At 40.6% G+C, this 19,868-nt stretch overlaps 1 protein-coding gene across 1 annotated transcript in view; it reads right to left on the reverse strand.

Annotated features, from left to right (window-relative positions):
- The window catches only part of astn1 (astrotactin 1), a 419,969-nt gene that overhangs the window by 265,140 nt on the left and 134,961 nt on the right, over positions 1 to 19,868 (reverse strand). Inside the window, exons 10-12 of the mRNA XM_037788021.1 lie at positions 17,794 to 17,878; positions 12,520 to 12,594; positions 7,189 to 7,326 (exon numbers count right to left, since the gene is read on the reverse strand). Of these exons, the coding sequence (XP_037643949.1) occupies positions 7,189 to 7,326; positions 12,520 to 12,594; positions 17,794 to 17,878 (298 nt within the window). The remainder of the gene's footprint in view (positions 1 to 7,188; positions 7,327 to 12,519; positions 12,595 to 17,793; positions 17,879 to 19,868) is intronic.

Consider the following 19,868-nt stretch of genomic DNA (forward strand, 5'->3'; position numbering starts at 1 on the left):
TGCCAAGGGATGTGTCCCCAAGGGAGTTGAGATGAGAACATGTTGGAGAAAACCATGGGGCCAGAAAAATCTAAATTGTTTATTGCTTTGGCAGCATAAATGTGCCAAGCAAATTTCATGGGAATCTGCCAATGTGGGCATGAGAAAAGCGTATATAGTGTCCAAAATTTAAAGGAGCAGTGTTTGGGATTTAGTGGCATCTAGCAGTGAGGTTGCGGATTGCAACCAATTGAATACCCTTCTGCTCAACCCTCCCTTTCCAAGCAAGAACCTACGTTGGCCTTCAGATGCATTCGCCCCACCAAATTCAAGCTGCCACTTCAACGTACAAATGCGAGAGGCTCTCTCAATAGGTGTGTTTGGTTTGTCCATTCTGGGCTACTGTAGAAACATGGCGGTGCAACATGGAGGACTCCATGGGAAGGTTGATCAAGCCCCCATTAAGAGCGTTATGCTTTGAAGCTGACTATACACTAATGAAAACATAATAATGAATATTGTATTACAATCTGGATATGATTGTAATTGCAATGCAATTTGCGTGAATTTACAGGCTATCACCTGTCTCATGCACATCTGACAGCAGGGACACACTTATTTTTATTTTTGTCGGCGTTTTATGCCTTTATTAGAGAGTCCTCAGTAGGGAGAAGACAGGAAATGAGGGGAGATAGAGATGGAAATGACATGCAGCAAAGGCCTGCAGGTGTGCCGGAGTCAGGGCAGATCCATCAGCTGCATCTCATCACCGTAATCAAGCCTCTTCATATACCCTGCTCTGCCCTCTCAACACTGCCAGATCGTAAACTCGGCTACCATCCTGCCATCCCTGACTCCAGGCCCTGCTTCCTCCACTCTCCTGCTCCGCTCTGGATCCCAAGCTCAGGTCAGGGATTAACCAAAATCAATCAATAAGAATGATTTTAGGAGTATATGAATATCCAAAATGGAGATGCCACATACTTCAGTGCACCAATCAGGATTTAGCAACATTTGAAATTGGAATCTGATGATCGCCGTTGGGTTGTTTGGCCACCGTCGATCTAATCTGATCAAACCACACCCGCACAGCCCTGATGAAGCTGATTGGCTGAGTTTTTGAGCTTTAAACTCACAATAAATAACACCTAAAGATGTTCTCTTTTTACTTGATGAATATTTACCGTCAATGGGAAATAAGCTCAGATTCTAAGTTTTCAGGAGCTTTAAATCTCATTATAAAGTAATAATTGGCTGTGGCGTTGCATCCACATGTATTTATCTAATTAAAATGAGAGACAATTAAAATGTTTATCTGACCTTACTGATGCTACATTCAGTATCAGAGTACACAATCGCCTTATCAAATCATCAGAATGACCTACCTCATTTACTGTTTTTAAAAAAGTAAAACGCCCGAATGTGTCCAAACAGGGGAAATGCCATTAATTATACTGCCTTGAAAGAAATGATATGCATCTGCAAGAGAAAATTTTGATTATGTTATGAACCCATTTGATTTAGAACAGAAAGGCAATGAATAAAGCGTATAATTTTGACAACGTATAGGGCGCGCTTCAAATGAACGGGCACTAAGCACTACCTGCAATAATTTTAACATTCTGTTCGAGACAGCTGTCTGCAGCTGAAAGAGGCAATACGCCTCAATTATGGGCACCATTAACATGGAAGGCAAACAATGAGAGGGCTCGAAGTACATGTGCGTCAAAACAAGCGGTATAAAGAACCATTCATCCAGCCCATCTGCCACTTAAAAGTACCACCAAAGGTTTAAATGTCAAGTTATACCCTGCAATTTACTTGCATTAGTTAGTGATTCAATTCAGAGAGAGAAGTGGAAACAAGCATCAACAGAGAAGAGAATGACTTCAATGTAAATGTCTTTCTTTTTCATGTGTTTGATACTCGAGAAAGAGTTATGTTTTTCAACAATATCCACTCAATTAGCTTTCATATAATGCAGAAGCAGGGGGGGGGGGGGATATTGAGTTTTCAATTAGTGCATTTTGTCTCACAACTTAAAATATAAGAAAACATAAATGATACACAAGTTTCTAAGCCAAGATAGTCTTGTGTTTACAACCTTGAGGCGATGCTACAAAAGCACTAATAAACATACTTAAAAAAAACAAAAAAGTGATTCTTCATTCAGTCGTAACCGTCATGAAGCCAGCTAATCAAGGGAAAGGAAGATCAGGGCTCATCACTACTTATCCATCTGCCAGGGAGCAAGACGGAGCGACAAATGATTATCAAACACGGGGCAACGCAGCTCAAAGGCAAGAGTAAATCAGCAGCTTCAAGATCCGTTAGCAGTGTTTCCTCGTGGCCCCTGGGGAAAGCTGAAGAGAGCGCTCATCAGATCCCAGATCAGAGGGAAACAAGTTATTTACACAGCTTCTCGAAGAAGAAGCTGCCAAATGGAAATGAAATGTTGAAAAAGAAGGGGGAATTGGAATGTGTAAACATGGAGTAGGGGGGGGGTTAGAAAAATTGACAAACCATGAAACCAAAACGGAATTAATTTACAGTAAATATGATGCAGTGTGTAACAAAGGGAAGTTCAGTCCTGCTAGCAGAAAAAAACAAACAAGAGCAGTATTTGTCAGATATTGAAGTTGTGAGGTGGGGATACAAAAAGAACATGTTCTCTACTTTTTGTCTCAGTGTTTCCATGACTGTATCTACCAAAATTATTTTGATAAAGACGAGGGTTACATTTAAGGCCTTCACACACACCAGGGGCGTGACGAATAAGTGACACAAAAATGCGAAATACTCCCCCTCTAAACTATTCATACCGGCAACGATGCAAATTTGCGAGTTGCAACACTTTTTCTATATGCGGCCAAAACCAGGATCCTATTGACCCGGAGCAGCATCTAGCAGTATGTCTGAGGTAAATTGTTGTTTACTGTAGCCTGAACTACTGTAAGCTATTTTAGTTTCCTTTTAGAGAAATGCTCTGACGCAGTGTATGTGTCTAGGGCTTTTATTGTGAAAGATAAGAACCGAAGGAGTGGATATGGTCTGCTCTGCCTTTGTCAAAGTTGAAAGGAGTAATAAAGACTGCCGTCTTGGTTCGGCCAGAGCCTCCATGTTGTTGTACAATGTAGTGTACGTATGGAATATGTCTGTTCCGCACCTCGTGATTGGTTGACGCCTTTATTCGTGCTGCGAAAGCTCCAAAAAAAAAACAGTTCGGAAAAATATTTTGACGTGTGAATGAAAATTATAAATATGTTTAAATATAAAAAAAATATGTTAAGATAATAAATAAAAATGTTTATATTTTCCTTTTTTCCACCCAAAGATATCTAGCAGATAACCCAACAAACCCAGATCTCCTCAGTGATTGTCTCCAGTTGTTTACACTCATTATACATTCAGAAAATTACCCTGTTGGTAATTTTACATCAGCATATTACTTGTGGCTTCTGTCAGTCAGAGTGTAAAAATATGAAATTGTTCACTTCTACTCCTGTTCTGAGAAAACGAGTGGTTTAAACCAGCAGTTACACAGCCGGAGTCCCAGATACACATGCATGTCTCTACATCTATCTCACTCTGAAGTCATCAGCAACAGCTGGAGATTTATGCCCAGCAACAGGAACACATATCTTCCTCTGATTTCCTCTCATTTAGCATTTTATAGTTGTGATACCAAATGCATTGACTCGTATATACTATTATAAACGTTGTCCTTTCCTGGATGGTATTCAGACTCATCCTTCGGTTGAGCATCATGTTTTTCACTTTTATTTCATGGTCATCTTTTCAAATCCAGCCTCCAGTTTACAGATACAAAACACAGAAAACATAATGTGCTATCCATTAGCTGTAACTGTGCCGCCCTGGCCACACAGGGAACGTCAGCAGCACGTGGCGGCTGAGATTCAAGGTCTCGCCTATTTTTACTGCGAGCCACGTGAAGTTCATTGCAACAACAGACAGTGAAAATGATGGTTTGACAGTTTACTGGCATCATACCAGCAACATTAATACAGTTTCAATATCTAGATATCTGCAGAATATGTCACAGACAGTGAAATTGCTCTTTTGACTATTTATTGACATCATATCAGCAACATTACTAGAGTTTAAATGTCTATATCTGTAGAATATGTCACGGACAAGTCCTGCTTTCTTTTCAAAATAAAAGCCCATTTTTTTCTTCGGACAGAATTCCTTCATTTGTTAACAAAAGGCTTTTATTCTGAAATATTTACAGGACAGTGTTGTAGGAAATGCAGTGACTTGCACGGCTCCATGAATGAATAAAGTAGGGGGGTTTAATTGTGCATTATTACCATTATTTACAAATGAGCACACGCTTCTGAACCTTTTTCTGTCTAAAATAAAAATAAATTGCATTTATAATGAAATGAAATGGTCATTATGGAAGACTAACTCTATGTAGAAAGAAAGGGCTGCCTGCAGCAACAGCAGCAGCCGGTGTGGACGACACATGCGTGGGACACGCAGCAGTTCAGCAAGGCAGCGTTCCCTGTGTTGACTGGGCTTGACTGTCATAAGTCATAGTTGGGGAGAGACCTTGATTTCAATCACTAAAGTCATAGAAATGCTATTATCTGATGTCATTCACCAGTTTTGCATGACCTAATCTTGTGTCTTTTAGGGGGGACGGGACTCTTCTTGACCCCCATAATTCAAATACTGAAACAGCCCCTGAAGAATCTTAAACTCTGCCTCATTCATCTGAGAAAAACAAGCTATAAAGAGTGACAGCGATGGATAAACTGACATGTTAAAGTGACATTAAAAATGTATGCAATACTGTATTATGAAGACCGTGACGTTCAATTTACAAGAATATATCTATTTAATGTTCTAATCTCATGTAATGTCACAGAAGTTGTGAGCCAAATGACATCAAACACTCAGCACCCTGTATGTTTCTGCCAAATATGTTCTTTTTTATCACTAGTTACGATGAGCACAATTGTCATAGCTGACGGATATAAACGCCTGTGTTAAACCTGTGATTTGTCCCTTAAAAGGTCCGCTCCGAGGACTACTTCAGTCATCCGAGAGCTTGAAATTAGCTACCTCCAGGGAATGAAAAAAAAACTCCTTGAGTGCCTCCATGCTAATGAGAAAAAATGATGGGGGATATTTATTTGAGCGAGACTAATTTTACCTGACATAATTTTCACAGGGCAAATAACCATCGGCGAATTAGGGGCAGGATCTGACACGGTTGTGCACACTAACTTGTTGACAGGGCATGTCCCAGCATACACTAAAAGACAAATCCCGCCGCTAATTACATTAACTAACTGTTCACACAGACGCCACGCTGCAGTGTAATGCTGTCAAAGCAGATGCAGTCACGTTAACTCTCTTGGGGATTCATAATGCTGCTGACCACTGAGTAGGTTTATAGTGAATAGGTTTGTCCTTCGCAAGGTTAGGAGTAGATAGTAGTACGACTGGTAATGGCTGGGTCACACAGAGGTGAAACCAAGTAGACCAGGATGCTGTCTTCTTTACTTATAACGTCAACTAGAATCACATTTACAGTCAGTTTTATATGATAATCTTGGGCTCTATCTAACTATACTTCTAACACATCCCAACTCATCATATACTGACGCTTTGTCAGACCCCTCGGTGTCACTCTTTTGGTCGCAGTTAACACATGCTTAATGTTGTGAAGTAAACAAAAACACTTGCTTAGGTTCAGGCAATAAAAACACTTTAATTAGGTTTAGGAAAAAACAACATGGTTGGGCTTAAAACTACGGCGTTGGTAGAGTGGAAATGACACTGAATGTTGTGAGCACGGGACACGAACAGCGGTCTCCTGGATGAAAGCCTTATGTTTGTTGGACCCATCCACAGAGAGAAAGTGTTCCTATTGGCTGTTCATTCAACGGAGGCAGCTGTCAATCACTCGCGAACTCCGATCAAACGGTCAAACTAGGCAGCACCGATCAAATATGGATTAATATTCTGTTACTGTAATGCCTATTTCTCATATAAAATGTTTTTAGAAACATCTTGTAGTGTACTGTTTAGCTGTAAAATGAGAAAGTGTGCTCCAGCTGGTGGGCGGTGATTAGTATTTCCTCAACTGATCTCAACATGGCTGCCGGGTCACAAACTTTCTAATTTTCAATAGTCATTACATTAACAGAATATTGATTCATATTTGATCAACGCTGCCTAGTTTGACCGTTTGATTGAAGTTTGTGAGTGATTGAAAGCTGCTCAGAGACGGCAAGGCTCCAGCTCGGCTCTGATTGGTTGTTTTCTTTTGGTCTGTGAAATCTTGCAGATGCCATTAGGAGCACCGGAGGACTTAGAGGCACATGATATCTTTCAGATTACCTGTCTCATGTTCTACTGTCAGGATATAGTGACCGTTTTATGAAGATAACTTTGTTTAATCATATTTGCTCCAATATGCCGACTCCAGCTTTAAGCCCCGCCCTCATGCTAGCAAAGCCAAACAGCTAAATAATTCTGTTGTGTCACTGCTGTCAGTCCAATTCAATACTGCAGCATTGTTTTGGCTCACTTACGGCTCTCTGTGCAGCCCACACACCAACACAGTCACTGCACAGGGAGCAGGTTTTCTTTGGAGGAGTTATGAACCATTTAACAATCGAAAAGCTCTTCGTGGCTTTGAATCGCCAAGTAATTCTTTCTTCTTCTTCTTTTTTTTTTTTACTCTGGTTTTTTTCTGCGTCTTCATAATTGATTTTGTGTTGGATGTTAAGAGTTTTATTACCCTCTGAATCATGACCGCTAAGACCTCTGCATCAACCTCACAGGGCTGTTTTAATACTCAGTGCAACAATAGTAAATAAAAAACAAATGCTGATGAAGTGAGAAGTCGGCGAGACGGTCAGAGAGTAAACAGCTACATGCTGGGGGGACGACGGATGAAAAAGATGGTCATGAGGAATATTTATCATAAAACCAATATGTACTTTTCTGTGTTGTGAGGCAATACAAAGTGGACAGAGGTAATATCTCAGTGCAGCAATGCAAAGCTCTAGTATTGCTCAGTTTGGTGCAGCGCTCAGCAAAATCCCACTTTGTCTTTACAGCCTTGTGGAAGCTTTTTATTCCTTTAGTGGGAGCTTCTAGTGTCATGCCTCTGAAACGTCAACTCAAGAAAGTAACAGTGAAAAGTGGTACCAGTAAATGTCATCTCACCGTACGTCCACCGCGTCCTCCATGACCGTCATGTCCGTCTTGCACTTGGCTGAGGGGTTGATGGCGAGCTCAGCGGGGGGGATGACAAAGCTTTTACTCAATGGCAGCCACATCCCCTCTCCTAAGGTGTATGTGAATCTGCAGAGGACGAGAAGGGTGGATTAGACAGGTAAGGTTACGGGTTTAGGCTTTCTGAGTGTAAAAGAACGGCAGAGAAAGAGCAGCAGGTAAACAGAAAAAAAAGTGTCATGACACAAAATGACAACCTGTTTTAAAGATAACCCTGTAAAGCAGGAGGGGAAAGCTTCATCAAAACCTCTCCATCCTCTAGTAGCAGAGAGAGTACAGAGGGCAGAATATGTTAGTCTGGTCTGTCTGACTCATTGATCCTTCATCTGACTGAGGTTGGCAAGTTAGAATCTATGGCCCCGACCATGGCTCTGAAATATCAGTAAGTTTGAATTTACGGCGCCGACCACGGCTCTGAAATATCAGTAAGTTTGAATCTACGGCCCCGACCACGGCCCTGAAATATCAGTTAGTTAGGATAGATGGCCCCGACCATGGCTCTGAAATATCAGTGAGTTAGAATCTATGGCCCCGACCACGGCCCTGAAATATCAGTTAGTTAGGATAGATGGCCCCGACCATGGCTCTGAAATATCAGCAGCCTAACTGTGCAGTGTGTTGATGAATCCACGGAGCTGTCCGTGGTGCTGAAGTAGCAGACTGTGTGACTTTTTCTCTGCGTCCCGTCCTCCTGTCTGTTTTGTCTTGGATATACAATATATTATATTCTCTGAACCAGTGGTTTCAAATCTATTCTCTTTGAAGGCCTCCCTACTTGTATCTAAGAAAAGCTGAGCACCCCCCATCCCACCTCCCCCCCATATTTTCTGACTTAATCAACATAAAATACATTTTAAATCCTCTGCAATTTGAATAAAGTGATTCAGTGTATTAAATGAGTTAGTCTTTTCTTAATAAATCATCTTTCTTTAATGAATATAACTCATCAGTGAGTGTCTCTCTTTGTATGTGGTAAGCGGGAGAGCACACTGTTTCTTGACCGCATTGAAAATGTTGTTTTTGAAAGGCTGAACACCAACAAATATGGATTGATAATCTTTACTACATGGAGTACATATAGAGTGCTCCAGGTATGACTTATTTTTGGAGGCCAAACAGGAAGTTAGCATCGCCCTGGTTCCCTCCACAAAAAGCCAATGGGATTTTTCCGTTGGCTTTTGGATTATTGCAGAAAATAAACTCTGTGGCAAACACACATTTATGATACTTACACGTTTTGTTCACCAAGATAATCTTCACATTTGAATGATTTTTGAAGTGTGAATGCAATCACCAAAAGTAAAAAGCTAACGCTATAAACAAACTACACCACATTTGCATGAGTGTGAATATACACAACGAGGCTGTAAATGCAGACGAGTCGGCGTGATAACATTTAGTAGTTAATAACCGTCTTTTTTAAGACACATAAAGGTTTCATAATTCATGATATTGAGGTATTTTATGTCGTAGAACAAAACTTTAAAATCTATTCAGCTTGTGTTAACCACAGACCTTAATTCAGGCATCAAACTAAAAACCCATTGACTTCCAGACGAACCGGAAGTGCTAAAATGCTGACTCATTTCTGGGTTTTAGTGCTGCATTCCTGTAGAACTCTATAGCTGACAAAATAAATAGTGATCTTGTAAAATCGGTGTAGTTACCCTTTAAGTAAACTCTCCATCAAGGTCTAGTTTCCCAGCATGCCACGTCAAAATGTCTCCTTTTCAAAAGATGAATGTTTTCGCTGCATCATTGCTTCACAATAACGGCATCAAGTTGTTTAGAGGTTATTTACATTACCTTTGAGCAAAGTTTTCCTTTTTGCATAACTCCGAGCAGAAGGACACTGTGTGCTAATGGACGCATACCAAATGAGAAACCCTGACAAAACAAAAGTGGCCAATAAGAGTTCCCCCCTGAGACAAAACAGGGCTATAAATCTGTAAACAACAGATGCCTGGAACCAAAACTATTCTTTATTTGTGAGTCATTGAATTTCATCAATCTTTAATCACTCTGCAGATGAAATGTAATACTTCCAACTTTAAGCTACCACTGATTAACATCAAATGCATAATTAGCGCTGATGAATTATGCATGAATGCGTGTAGCACAAAAAAGGGTGCCACTTGTTGATTAAATGGTTAACAATTATATTTTATGCAGACTAAACATTTCCTCACAATTGTTCAATTTGCATTTAATAAATTTGCTAACTTTGCATAAGGAAAAGGGCAGCGGATTGTGGGGAGTGCATGCATTACTAGTCACTTTAAGAACAGACTGATTACACCATTGTAGAAACGGAACACTTAATTACATCCACCCAATTACTCCCTTTGTTTCAAAGTCAAGTTTTCTGCAGATCAAAGTGCTGCCGTTCTACAATTTACTGTACAACACTGGCGAGTTATTATAAGTCTATTTAAATGGTAATATTTCTGTATTATTTTCCAGGAAGCTGTTACCGACTCTCCCATAAGTCATTTCACCATCTCTTATGGGAACTGTGTACGGCAGAGGAGTGCTGAAACCTCCCCGCGATGCAGTGTGACGTATGTGGGTGACCACAGGACAAATTAGCAGCCACTTAACGAGCACTGCTTTCTAATGGACAACTAGGGACCATAGTGCTGCTATATGACTTATTTGGTTCACTCTAAGAGAAACTGGAGGTGGAAAAACACTAAGAGTCCCCGTGAGAAAACAGTTGTGTCGAGTGGAAAACATGTCTGCAGGTCTCGGAGGAACTCCCCCCCCCGCCGTTAATACAGTGCGAACGGCTGTGTGTTTGAATGCTGACTCTCAGCGTTTATCTCCTCCGACGCAAGAGAGTTTTCGCATGCATCCTTGAGTTGGCTTTGTTTCATTTTTAGTCTCTATACCACTGTGATGTTAATTGCCTCATTTGCTCCTGTGTTTAATGGTAATATGTGCTTTGGTAAACACGATGACGGCTCGCTGATATTCAAGGTCTGTTTCCGGTGCCTGGAGCCGACAGGGCACGCTTGGCAAAACCTAGAAGCTGAACTATTTAAATGAGGATGGGTGGATGGCTGATTTGGAGCAGTCTGAGGACAAAGATATTTTAAACTGCACGGCTGGACAGAGTGAGAAATAAAAAAATTATTCTTGCAGAAAACATCCCAGCAGGGGGGGAGGGGGCGAGGCAGTGCATCAAAGCACTTCCTGGACATATTAGCGGGATGCCAGCCTCCTCTGTCTGATCCCAACGTAAAGACAACAGCCTCTAGAGTGTCACACATGTATGAACTCTGTGGGGTTCCTTTTTATGTAAGCAGCAGCAAAAAAAAAACGATCTTTAGTTGTTTTTTGCTGCTGTACTGTCATACAAGGAGTTGTAATGAAGGCAGTAGCACATTCTCTAGTTAGATCTGCTCTTTCCCAAGCCAGGGAACAAATCATTTTGGAAGGAAAAGCAGTTATAAACATTGTTAGAAAACCTCTGTCACAGAAAAGTGCTCTGCTGTATGCTCCTTTGTGAAATGGCTCCCAGTGAACACAGCAAAAGGGGGCATCCTGCCAACTCTATATGCTCTATTAAAGGCACATTTACTGTCATGAAACACTGGGCTACAAGTTACTGAGCATGTTAAAGTGGCAATAGACATATTTGTTTTGCTGTAACCATTATGAGAGGTCCAGTATGTAGGATCTGGCGGTATCTAGTGGTGATGTGAGGTGATTGCAACAAACTGAAGCCTCTCCCGTGTGCCAAGCGTGTTGGAGAGCTACGGTGGCCGATGTGAAAATGCGAATGGACCTCTCTAGAGAGCCAGTTAGAGCAGACCCAGTGCTTAGAGTGTGTGTGCACGTGGGAAGTGAGTGGTGAAGCAAGAGAGAAAGAGCGGTGGCGATGGGAGCGAGAAACATTCTCGACTTCGGCCCCAGCAGGAAACGTTAACAGAGTTTGGTTTGTCCGTTCTGGGCTACCGTAGACACATGGCGGTGCAATATTGCAGAACCGGCTCCGTATGTAGATAAAAACATCTCATTCTAAGGTAACGCAAGCGCAACAATTCTTATTTCCAGGTATTTGCACAATAAAGAAAAGATACTTATTAATATTATTTTCCATTTCTGCCAATAGATCCCCCTAATTGTCACACACTGGCCATTTAAGTAAAAGTTGATTGCACAAAGTATTGGCGTTGGAATAATGACATCATCGGTGTTTAGAACGGTTCCCTATAAGCCTCGCTTTCAATATGCAATTCTGTCGGTTGCCGGTTGCATAAAGTTGGAGGTTTGCGGGTCGGGTCGGGTTTGGGTAGTTGATGAGCGCTTTTCTTTTTTTAAGATTGTTAAGGCTGTCAAAGTTAACGTGATAATAACGCATTAACACAACTTGCAGGTTTTAGGTTGTAGCGGGCTCACTTTTAAAGCTAGAGTGGAGATACTGACATCATATAAAACTACAAAAACCAAGGAATCCATTGGTACCAACCGTGTCATACTAGCTTGACAGGAAGGAAGTAAAATAATGCTCCAAACTTACGCAACATTTTGTCGAGGAAAAACTGGCATGGCCATTTTCAAAGGGGTCCCTTGACCTCTGACCTCAAGATATGTGAATGTAAATGGGTTCTATGGGTACCCACGAGTCTCCCCTTTACAGACATGCCCACTTTATGATAATCACATGCAGTTTGGGGTCAAGTCATAGTCAAGTCAGCACACTGACACACTGACAGCAGTTGTTGCCTGTTGGGCTGCAGTTTGTCATGTTATGATTTGAGCATATTTTGCAGTACCTCTGAGGGTTTCTGGAGAATATTTGTCATTGTTTTGTGTTGTTAATTGATTTCCAATAATAAATATATGCATACATTTACATAAAGCAGCATATTTGCTCACTCCCATAATGATAAGAGTATTAAATACTTGACAAATCTACCTTTAAGGTACATTTTGAACAGATAAAATAATGTGTGATTAATCGTGATTAAACACTTTAATTGATTTACACTCAATCAGAACTCAATGATTATCTGACCTGAGAGAAAATGAAGTTCCTCTACTTGTCCTATTTTGAATACCTTTAAAACTAACAGACACATCTACAGAAGATGTTCTGCAGCCAGAGCTCCTAATCCTCCCTTAAACATGAAGGAGAGAGAAAATCAAAGTCAAAGTGTACAATATTTTGTGCAGCGTGCATTGTGCAGCGTGCATTGTGCAGCGCCACGGCAAAATGTAGTCGGATAAAACAAAGTTTTGTGAAGTTCCCCTTACCTGAAAATGCGATCAGAGGGCTGTTCTCCCATCACAAGATCAAAACCGCGCTGGAAGATGGTGTAAGGCCAGGGACTGGCATGGAAGAAGAAAAAAAGAGTAGATCAGAGGAAGAGACAAAAGAGGAGAGAGAATAAAACAGTGTGTTAAAATCAAAGAGAGAGAAGCGTTAAATTTTTCAGTGTACCTGTCCTCCAAATCTAAACCCCACTAAAATCAGAAGCCATGTTTCAGTGTCTCACTTCAATTCCTTCCCGCCTTCCAGAGCCCCAACGAATCACAGGCGGCATTACGATGTGTGCTCAGTGTAAACACGCTGATTGAAAAATGTGTTCTGCGGCAGCTGACATGCAATGTGACTTTGGCTCATATCTATTTACCAGGGGAGGGGATAAGAGAGGATGACAGGATGAGACAGAATGGGAGAAAGAGACACAGAGACGGCAGGGGAGAGGGGAGAGACAGAGGGTGATGGAGGGAGCAGACGAAAAAACAGAGACAAAGAGAGAGAGAGAGAGAGAGAGAGAGAGGGGAACATCGGAGGGACGAGGCTGATGCCAAGAGGCAGAAGTGAGAGAGGGAGAATGATGGAGATTAATGGGGAGTGGCAGCTCGGGGACTAAACAGTCTGCAAAGTGAGAGTGTAAGGAGGAGAAGTGACAGGGGCCCGATGTCATTCTGAGCAAACTCCCACACTACTGTAAGCAAAAAGAACATCGAGGGAAGAGGAGGGGAGCTGCTTCCATGCCACGGGCTGTGGTCATTAAACATTGAAGTCACCCCGGGGTGCCCACTCAGTCACACGCACGGTGACAGGGACACAAGGAGAGCACCAGGGAAATGAGATACGGAGGTGCACAGTCGGGTGGGCTAACGGGGGGAATTCAGACGTCTCCAAAAATGAGGCTGGCATGGAGACGCGGTCGGAGTAAAGAGGAAATGGCATTCTGGTGATGGTATAGACAATAATGTGGTTCTCCTATCATAATTTACCTCTACCTCTAACTCTCACTTTGTCATAACCATCATTTATAAATTGATAGGTAATTAATTTTGGTTAATAGTTATTTTACAGTTGAAAAAAACAACAATAATATAGCGAAAATTTCTTTTTTAACAAGCTTATACAGTAACTAGCAACTATTTATACTACCTTTACTATTTTCTTTGTTCTCAAAGTGCATATACATATACTTTGAATATATATTTTAATTTTCAGATTATATATAAAATATCCAGTCGGTAATGTTGTCATGTGTTTGTCAATTAAATACCTGACAAATCATTAACCACAATAATATTGTTGAACACAATGGACAAATGTAGTCATAACATATTTTAAAGGGATAGATAATATGATGTTAACGGTACAGTATGATATAATCAGTTGATACATTAGTATGTTTTTAGGTCATAACTGGAAGTACATGGATGCCAGACAACTACCATTATAATCCCATAGTAATCCCATGGGGATGTGGGGTCACAACGGTAACCGTCCTATAGCTCAACACTGTCTTTTGTTGATGTAAGCAGTACTTTGTGGAACAGTAGCACCCCTTCACATCCGCCCTGAGTGGGCACCCAGCTGTTGGCACTGTGTCTGTGGTGTTAGCCAAATGTCAAGGACTTTTTAACAAGCAGATGTGAACCCAATTAAGCGTTTATATGACTTCCTGAGACGGGGGGGTCTGAAACAGCATTTTTCAATGCCAAAAGATATCAAGTCATCACTCGGAATCATTATTGTAATGTAAAAGGAGTGACCTTGCACCCGAAAGAAGCGAGCAGACCAAAAAGCATGATAAAGCACCCGCAACGTTACTGACTCACCATCGGCCTATAAGTGATTTATTGGTGGTGCTGAAACAAGATTTCAAATATTTTAGGTTTAGTGCAGGAGTCAGCAACCTTTACTATCAAAGAGACATTTTAGGCAAAGAAAAAAGAAAAAAAAAATCTGTCTGGAGCTGCAAAATATTTGAGCATTTTGATGAAGGTAACACAGTTTATAGTCTAAGTATATAGTATATAAGCCTAATGCAGTGAGGGCCAAAGTGAAAATGTACTACGGAGTATTAGGGCCACATTGACGGGAACAAAATCTGAGATTTCCAGAATAAAGTCATAACTTTACAAGAAAAAAAGTCATATTACGAGAATAAAGTCATAACTTTACAAGAATTTTTTTTTTTAATATTACGAGAATAAAGTCATAACTTTACAAGAAAAAAAGAAAATAACATGTAAAATTACTACTCTATAATATTATGACTTTTTTCTCTTAAACTTATGACTTTATTCTCGTTATATTACGACTTTTTTTCTCGTAAACCTAGGACTTTATTCTCATAATATTATGACTTTATTTTCGAAATCTCAGATTTATTTTTTTTCCTCAATGTGGCCCTAATGCTCCGTTGTACCGTCGTACCATAGACCTACAACAATGATACATAAAAATGAAAATGTAAACAAAAAACAGATATTCATTTCCATTTTTATAAATCCACAGGGAGCCACTGGAGAGGAGCTAAAGAGCCTCATGTGGCTCCGGAGCCGCAGGTTGCTGACCCCTGGTTTAGAGGCACTTCACCAAGTTTAGGTATGAAGATGGAATTAGTCTTCATTAGAGTGCAGTACTTCTGTGGCTCTGAAAGAGTTTTGTCAAATCAGCATGAAAACTACCCCTGATGATGTCACAGAAGTACAGTGCCAGCTGGGTTATCTTGTGATTGGTTTGGAGACTTCACATTGATAACAAGTCTGCATTACAAAGTGGAGGTGCTAATTTGAAAGAAATTAAATCTAATGAAAAGATGCTGTTGGTTGCATCGTGGGAATTGTAGGATTCAGGATGTTTGTTGGTCGACCTAGACTATGAGTTAAAATATCTCAGCCTCTGTTGATGCAATTTAGACCTTTCTTTAATTAGAAAAAAATCTGTCTCTTGTGAGTCCCCCAACTCTTTATTAAATTGCTGGATTATCCCTTTAATTATTCACAAACAAATAAACAAAGCACAGCAATGTAGAACGGTCAGCCAGGCAGGAAGGTCTGGTAATTACTTTAAAAGCTTTACATCTTTGACTCAATTCAAATGAAGTCAAACGTATTTGTAAAAACAAGTGCTTTACAGAGGGATTTAATATATAATTAATACAGAACAGAATTAAAGCAATGCTATGCAATATTACTGGAACTACTAAGGGGACCAAAATGCAAATATAAAACAGTGGTTCTTTAGCTGGGGTTTAAAATTGGTAGTAGATGGGAGATCTGACAGTGAACGTAAACTGTTCTACAGTCTGGGAGCAGCGATGGAAAAAGCAAAGTCACTGAACTTTGACTGGGAACATGAAATGATGAGGATGAGAGGATCTGAGGAGTCTGAGCGTAGAATAGGGACTCAGAGAGATCAGAGATGTACGCCGGTGCCCGTCAATGCAATGCGTCAAAAACAAATAAAAGAATCATAAAGTAATTTCTGTATGAACAACTCCATACATGTAACAAGGGGGCGCTGGTACAGAGGAGATTTGGTCTCTCTTCTCGGAACCAGTGAGGAGCCTCGCTGCTGCATTTTCAACTAGCTGGAGGCGACATATGGGTGACTCCCACATAAGCTAGTTATAAGAGTAGCAGAAGTCAAGACGTGAAGTAATAAAAGCATGAGAGATGGTCTCCAGATCCCCAAAAGAGGCAAAAAGTTTCATTTCCGCTATCGACCTCTTGTGGGAAAAAGACTAATGACATCATTTATTTGTTTTTCAAATTTCAAGTCGGAGTCAAAAGAGACACCCAGATTTCTCAATATATATGTGTGTGGCATATATTTGAAGATAGAGGCCCAAGAAAATTGGCTTTTTCAGGACCAATCATGAGGATCTCTGTCTGGCAGACAGAACAACTGATGGCCATCAAAGAGACTGTATTACCATGAGGTAAACATGTCAGAACCTTCCACGACACATCTTCTTTGTCAGTGTGGTTTGGGATATAAGAAGTGTGTTTGAAATGTTATTTAAAGGGCGAGTCCATCTGCGTTCTGTTCCTTTTTTTTTCAAATGAAAACGCCCACTCAGTCATTAGCTAAAAGCAGTGACGTAGGTTACCAAAGTAAGCTAATCAATAAGGTCATGACTAATGTGAACGCTAGCACTAGCTGAGTCAAAGTTAGCTGTGCTAAGTTTGGAAAGAACTGAAAGGGTTAGTTTGGATTTATGGAAGTGAGGTTGTATGAATACTCCCATGTTCTGTGAGGTAAAATTACTGTTTTTGTGAATGGAGTCTGGTGGCTTTGAAGAGAGCGATATAACAGCTTCAGTTCCCCGTCGGAAAGGACCGTCTGTCAGCGAGGTAAAGCAGCTGTGGACAGAAAACATTATAACCACCTAGAAATAACCAATATCTGTTAAAGTGTACGCTATATTTAGAATATTTTCACCACTTTACCTCGCCGTTATATTGCTGTATTCAAAGGCACCAGACCAAACTACATTCACAAAAACAGTAATTTTACCTCGCAGAACACGGGAGTTGCAGGTCTACCGCTGCATCGATCAGTTAGTTTGTTTGTGTTATTGTGTGACTTTCGGATCTGAACTAACATGGCGTCCACACGACAGCACATCGCTTAGCTTCCGTGCCGGTACTTGGGTATGCTTCTCCAAATTGGGAACGTGCCGACCGCCATCTAAGCTACTGTATGTAACGTTAACACACTGACTATAAGGATGTATATATATAGTATATGTAGCAGCGTTATCATGCAGGAACCTGTGTCAGGTCACATGAGAAGAAAGTTTTTATAAGGGCTTGGGAAAATAGCATTTTTGACACTAAAACATATGTACTTTAACCAACATTTGGGAAGCTACGGAATGATATAAAATCCTCAAAAAGAAAAAAAAAAATTATGGATCCTTCCTTTAAGTGATAGATATTGTACTCCCATCAAACCCTTTTAATGTTTTATAATTAAGCAAATAGTTTGCTGAGCACTGTCTACAGTAGATAACGCTGTATTTGATGTATACAACTAATCAGTTGTGTATTAGTCTGTGTAGTTTGGGTGCTCCTGCAGTTCTGTCCGATTCAGAATATTAATTGCCGTTGGCGACATAAGAGTTCTCCTTGATTTATCCGTCCACCGAATGAATGGCCGTGTTTGATGCGTAGGAGGATTCCCTTGTTGTAAATGATTTTCCCACCATTTCCTCCACCTGATAATGAGCAATCATAAACCATCATGAGGTGATTACCATAACTTACCCCTGATTGGGCCCCCACTCGCTGCGGATGCAGAGGTGCTTGTGGACCGGGTCCTTCATGTAGCCGTCGAGGCAAAGGCATTCTCCTGCAAACAGAAAGGCAGTGATTCAATCATGTGTTCATTAAAGTCGAGCCTTTTTTTAATTCAATGGAGAATTCCCTTTGCTCCTCTGCTTTAATTTTTACTCCATGAGAGCTTTCTCAAAGATTATCCTCTTCAGACAGTTAGAGAACTCTTAATCATCTCTCATTTTTAATGATGTAGTTATTTTTTTTTTCAGATATTTCAGCCATTATTTTGTCCAAATTTCTCAGTTAAAAGCTCACAAAGTTGTCCAGCAGGAGTGCTTTAGAAGGAGCGGCTCTAAAAAATGTTAATTAATGGCCAATGGCAACTAATGAAAGTGACGGTGCTCCCCGCGGTGCATCGTGCCACTGGATGGTTTCCTGACAGGTTTTACACACAATGTGTGAAACACTGGCTCACTGTCACACTGTTATGACATGGAAACTTTACTTTATGACTGCATTGAAAATTGATGGTCCTCATTCTGCATGAGAAGTTTTCTGACCCTAAAGCACAATTAACCTGAAAAAAGCTTTATAAAAAGAAGGACCTAGGTTGCATTTTCCAGCATGAGGCTGTTTGTTCTTTGCAAACAAAGAAAAAGGAAAGACACACAGCACTGTGAATTGAGGCAAAAATAACCACTCCAAATAAAAATGGTTTAACTTCTGTGCAAATTTGCAGTTATCCTGAGATGTGTGACTCCATGAATGAACAGAGACTGAAGCAGGAGGAGTGAGTCTGGGTTTTCTGGCGAGTTCGGTAATCAGTCTGTCTGAGCTGTCGCACACAGAGCTGCTGCTAGTTTTCTTGTTGCTTGTGGCCACACAGCATATCCTGAAAAACTTCACTTTGTTATGTGTCTAAAAACAGTTTTTTTTTCTTATCTTGGAATGAGAAACAACACCGGTGCTCTGACTTTGGAAAGAGCAGCAGTTCTCCATTCCACACTGGTATTTATAGCTGATATTGAGAAATTGACTGGATGTAAGAAGTTGACGTAGTCACCGTGACGTCACCCGTTGGTTTGTGGACTGCTGTTTTGAAGTGACAGGAGAGGGTGGCGCCGAATAAGACATTTTTAGGCGATCAAAAAGGTTATAATTAACTTTGAATGAACTGAAAACACACTGTGAGAGGGTTAAAACGGACAACACCCAGACCGGACAACGCGTTGTAGCAACCTGTCAATCACAAGGTAGCCACGCCCTAAAGCATCCCCTGCTTTATGGTCTATTTGAGTTTAAATGGCACCATTATTTACTAAATGAACGTCATGCTGTATTGAAGAAGACTTGAAACTAGCGATTGAGACCATAAACTCAAGTTTACAATGTTTACTGAGGTAATAAATCAAGTGAGAAGTAGGCCCATTTTCTCATAGACTTCTATACAATCTGACTTCTTTTTGCAACCACAGGAGTCGCCCCCTGCTGGCTGTTAGAAATAATGCATGTTTAAGGCACTTCAGCATTGGCTTCACTTCTCAGAACCCGGAGTTGACCACTGTATTGGGATCATTTTTTAAGCCCCACAAAAAATTGTCACTTTTTTGCCGCGTAATATTCATGTTCTGTGTGAAAGTATTCATGACAATTACAACAATTTATAAATATACTGATGTGCAAATTAATCGCAAGAAAAAGAACGCCCCCCGGTGGCTTTAAATCCCAAAAGTCCCAATGATTGTGTTTCACAACACACACAAATCTCATCTCTAACCATATGGCCACTTTGTAATGTGTTGCCCATCCAATTTGCTTCCTCTTTACAGTTCATAAACCACAGTGGAAAAACAAAAACAACTTTGGGTTTCTTGGTAACTTTTTGCTTCCTAGAGCTTTATTGCACAATGAAAAAGACCGCCAGACATCCTAAAAGTAAATACTGAAATTAACTTTGAATCCTCACTTCAAATGTCTAGATTTAGTAGACTCAGTTTTTTACAGTTATCTGACTGGTCCCACTGACTGACTGTCATCCCCCTACCTAAACGGGAAGAGATTAG

The sequence above is a fragment of the Sebastes umbrosus genome, chromosome 12 (genome assembly GCF_015220745.1).
Source record: "Sebastes umbrosus isolate fSebUmb1 chromosome 12, fSebUmb1.pri, whole genome shotgun sequence".
NCBI classification, from domain to species: domain Eukaryota; kingdom Metazoa; phylum Chordata; class Actinopteri; order Perciformes; family Sebastidae; genus Sebastes; species Sebastes umbrosus.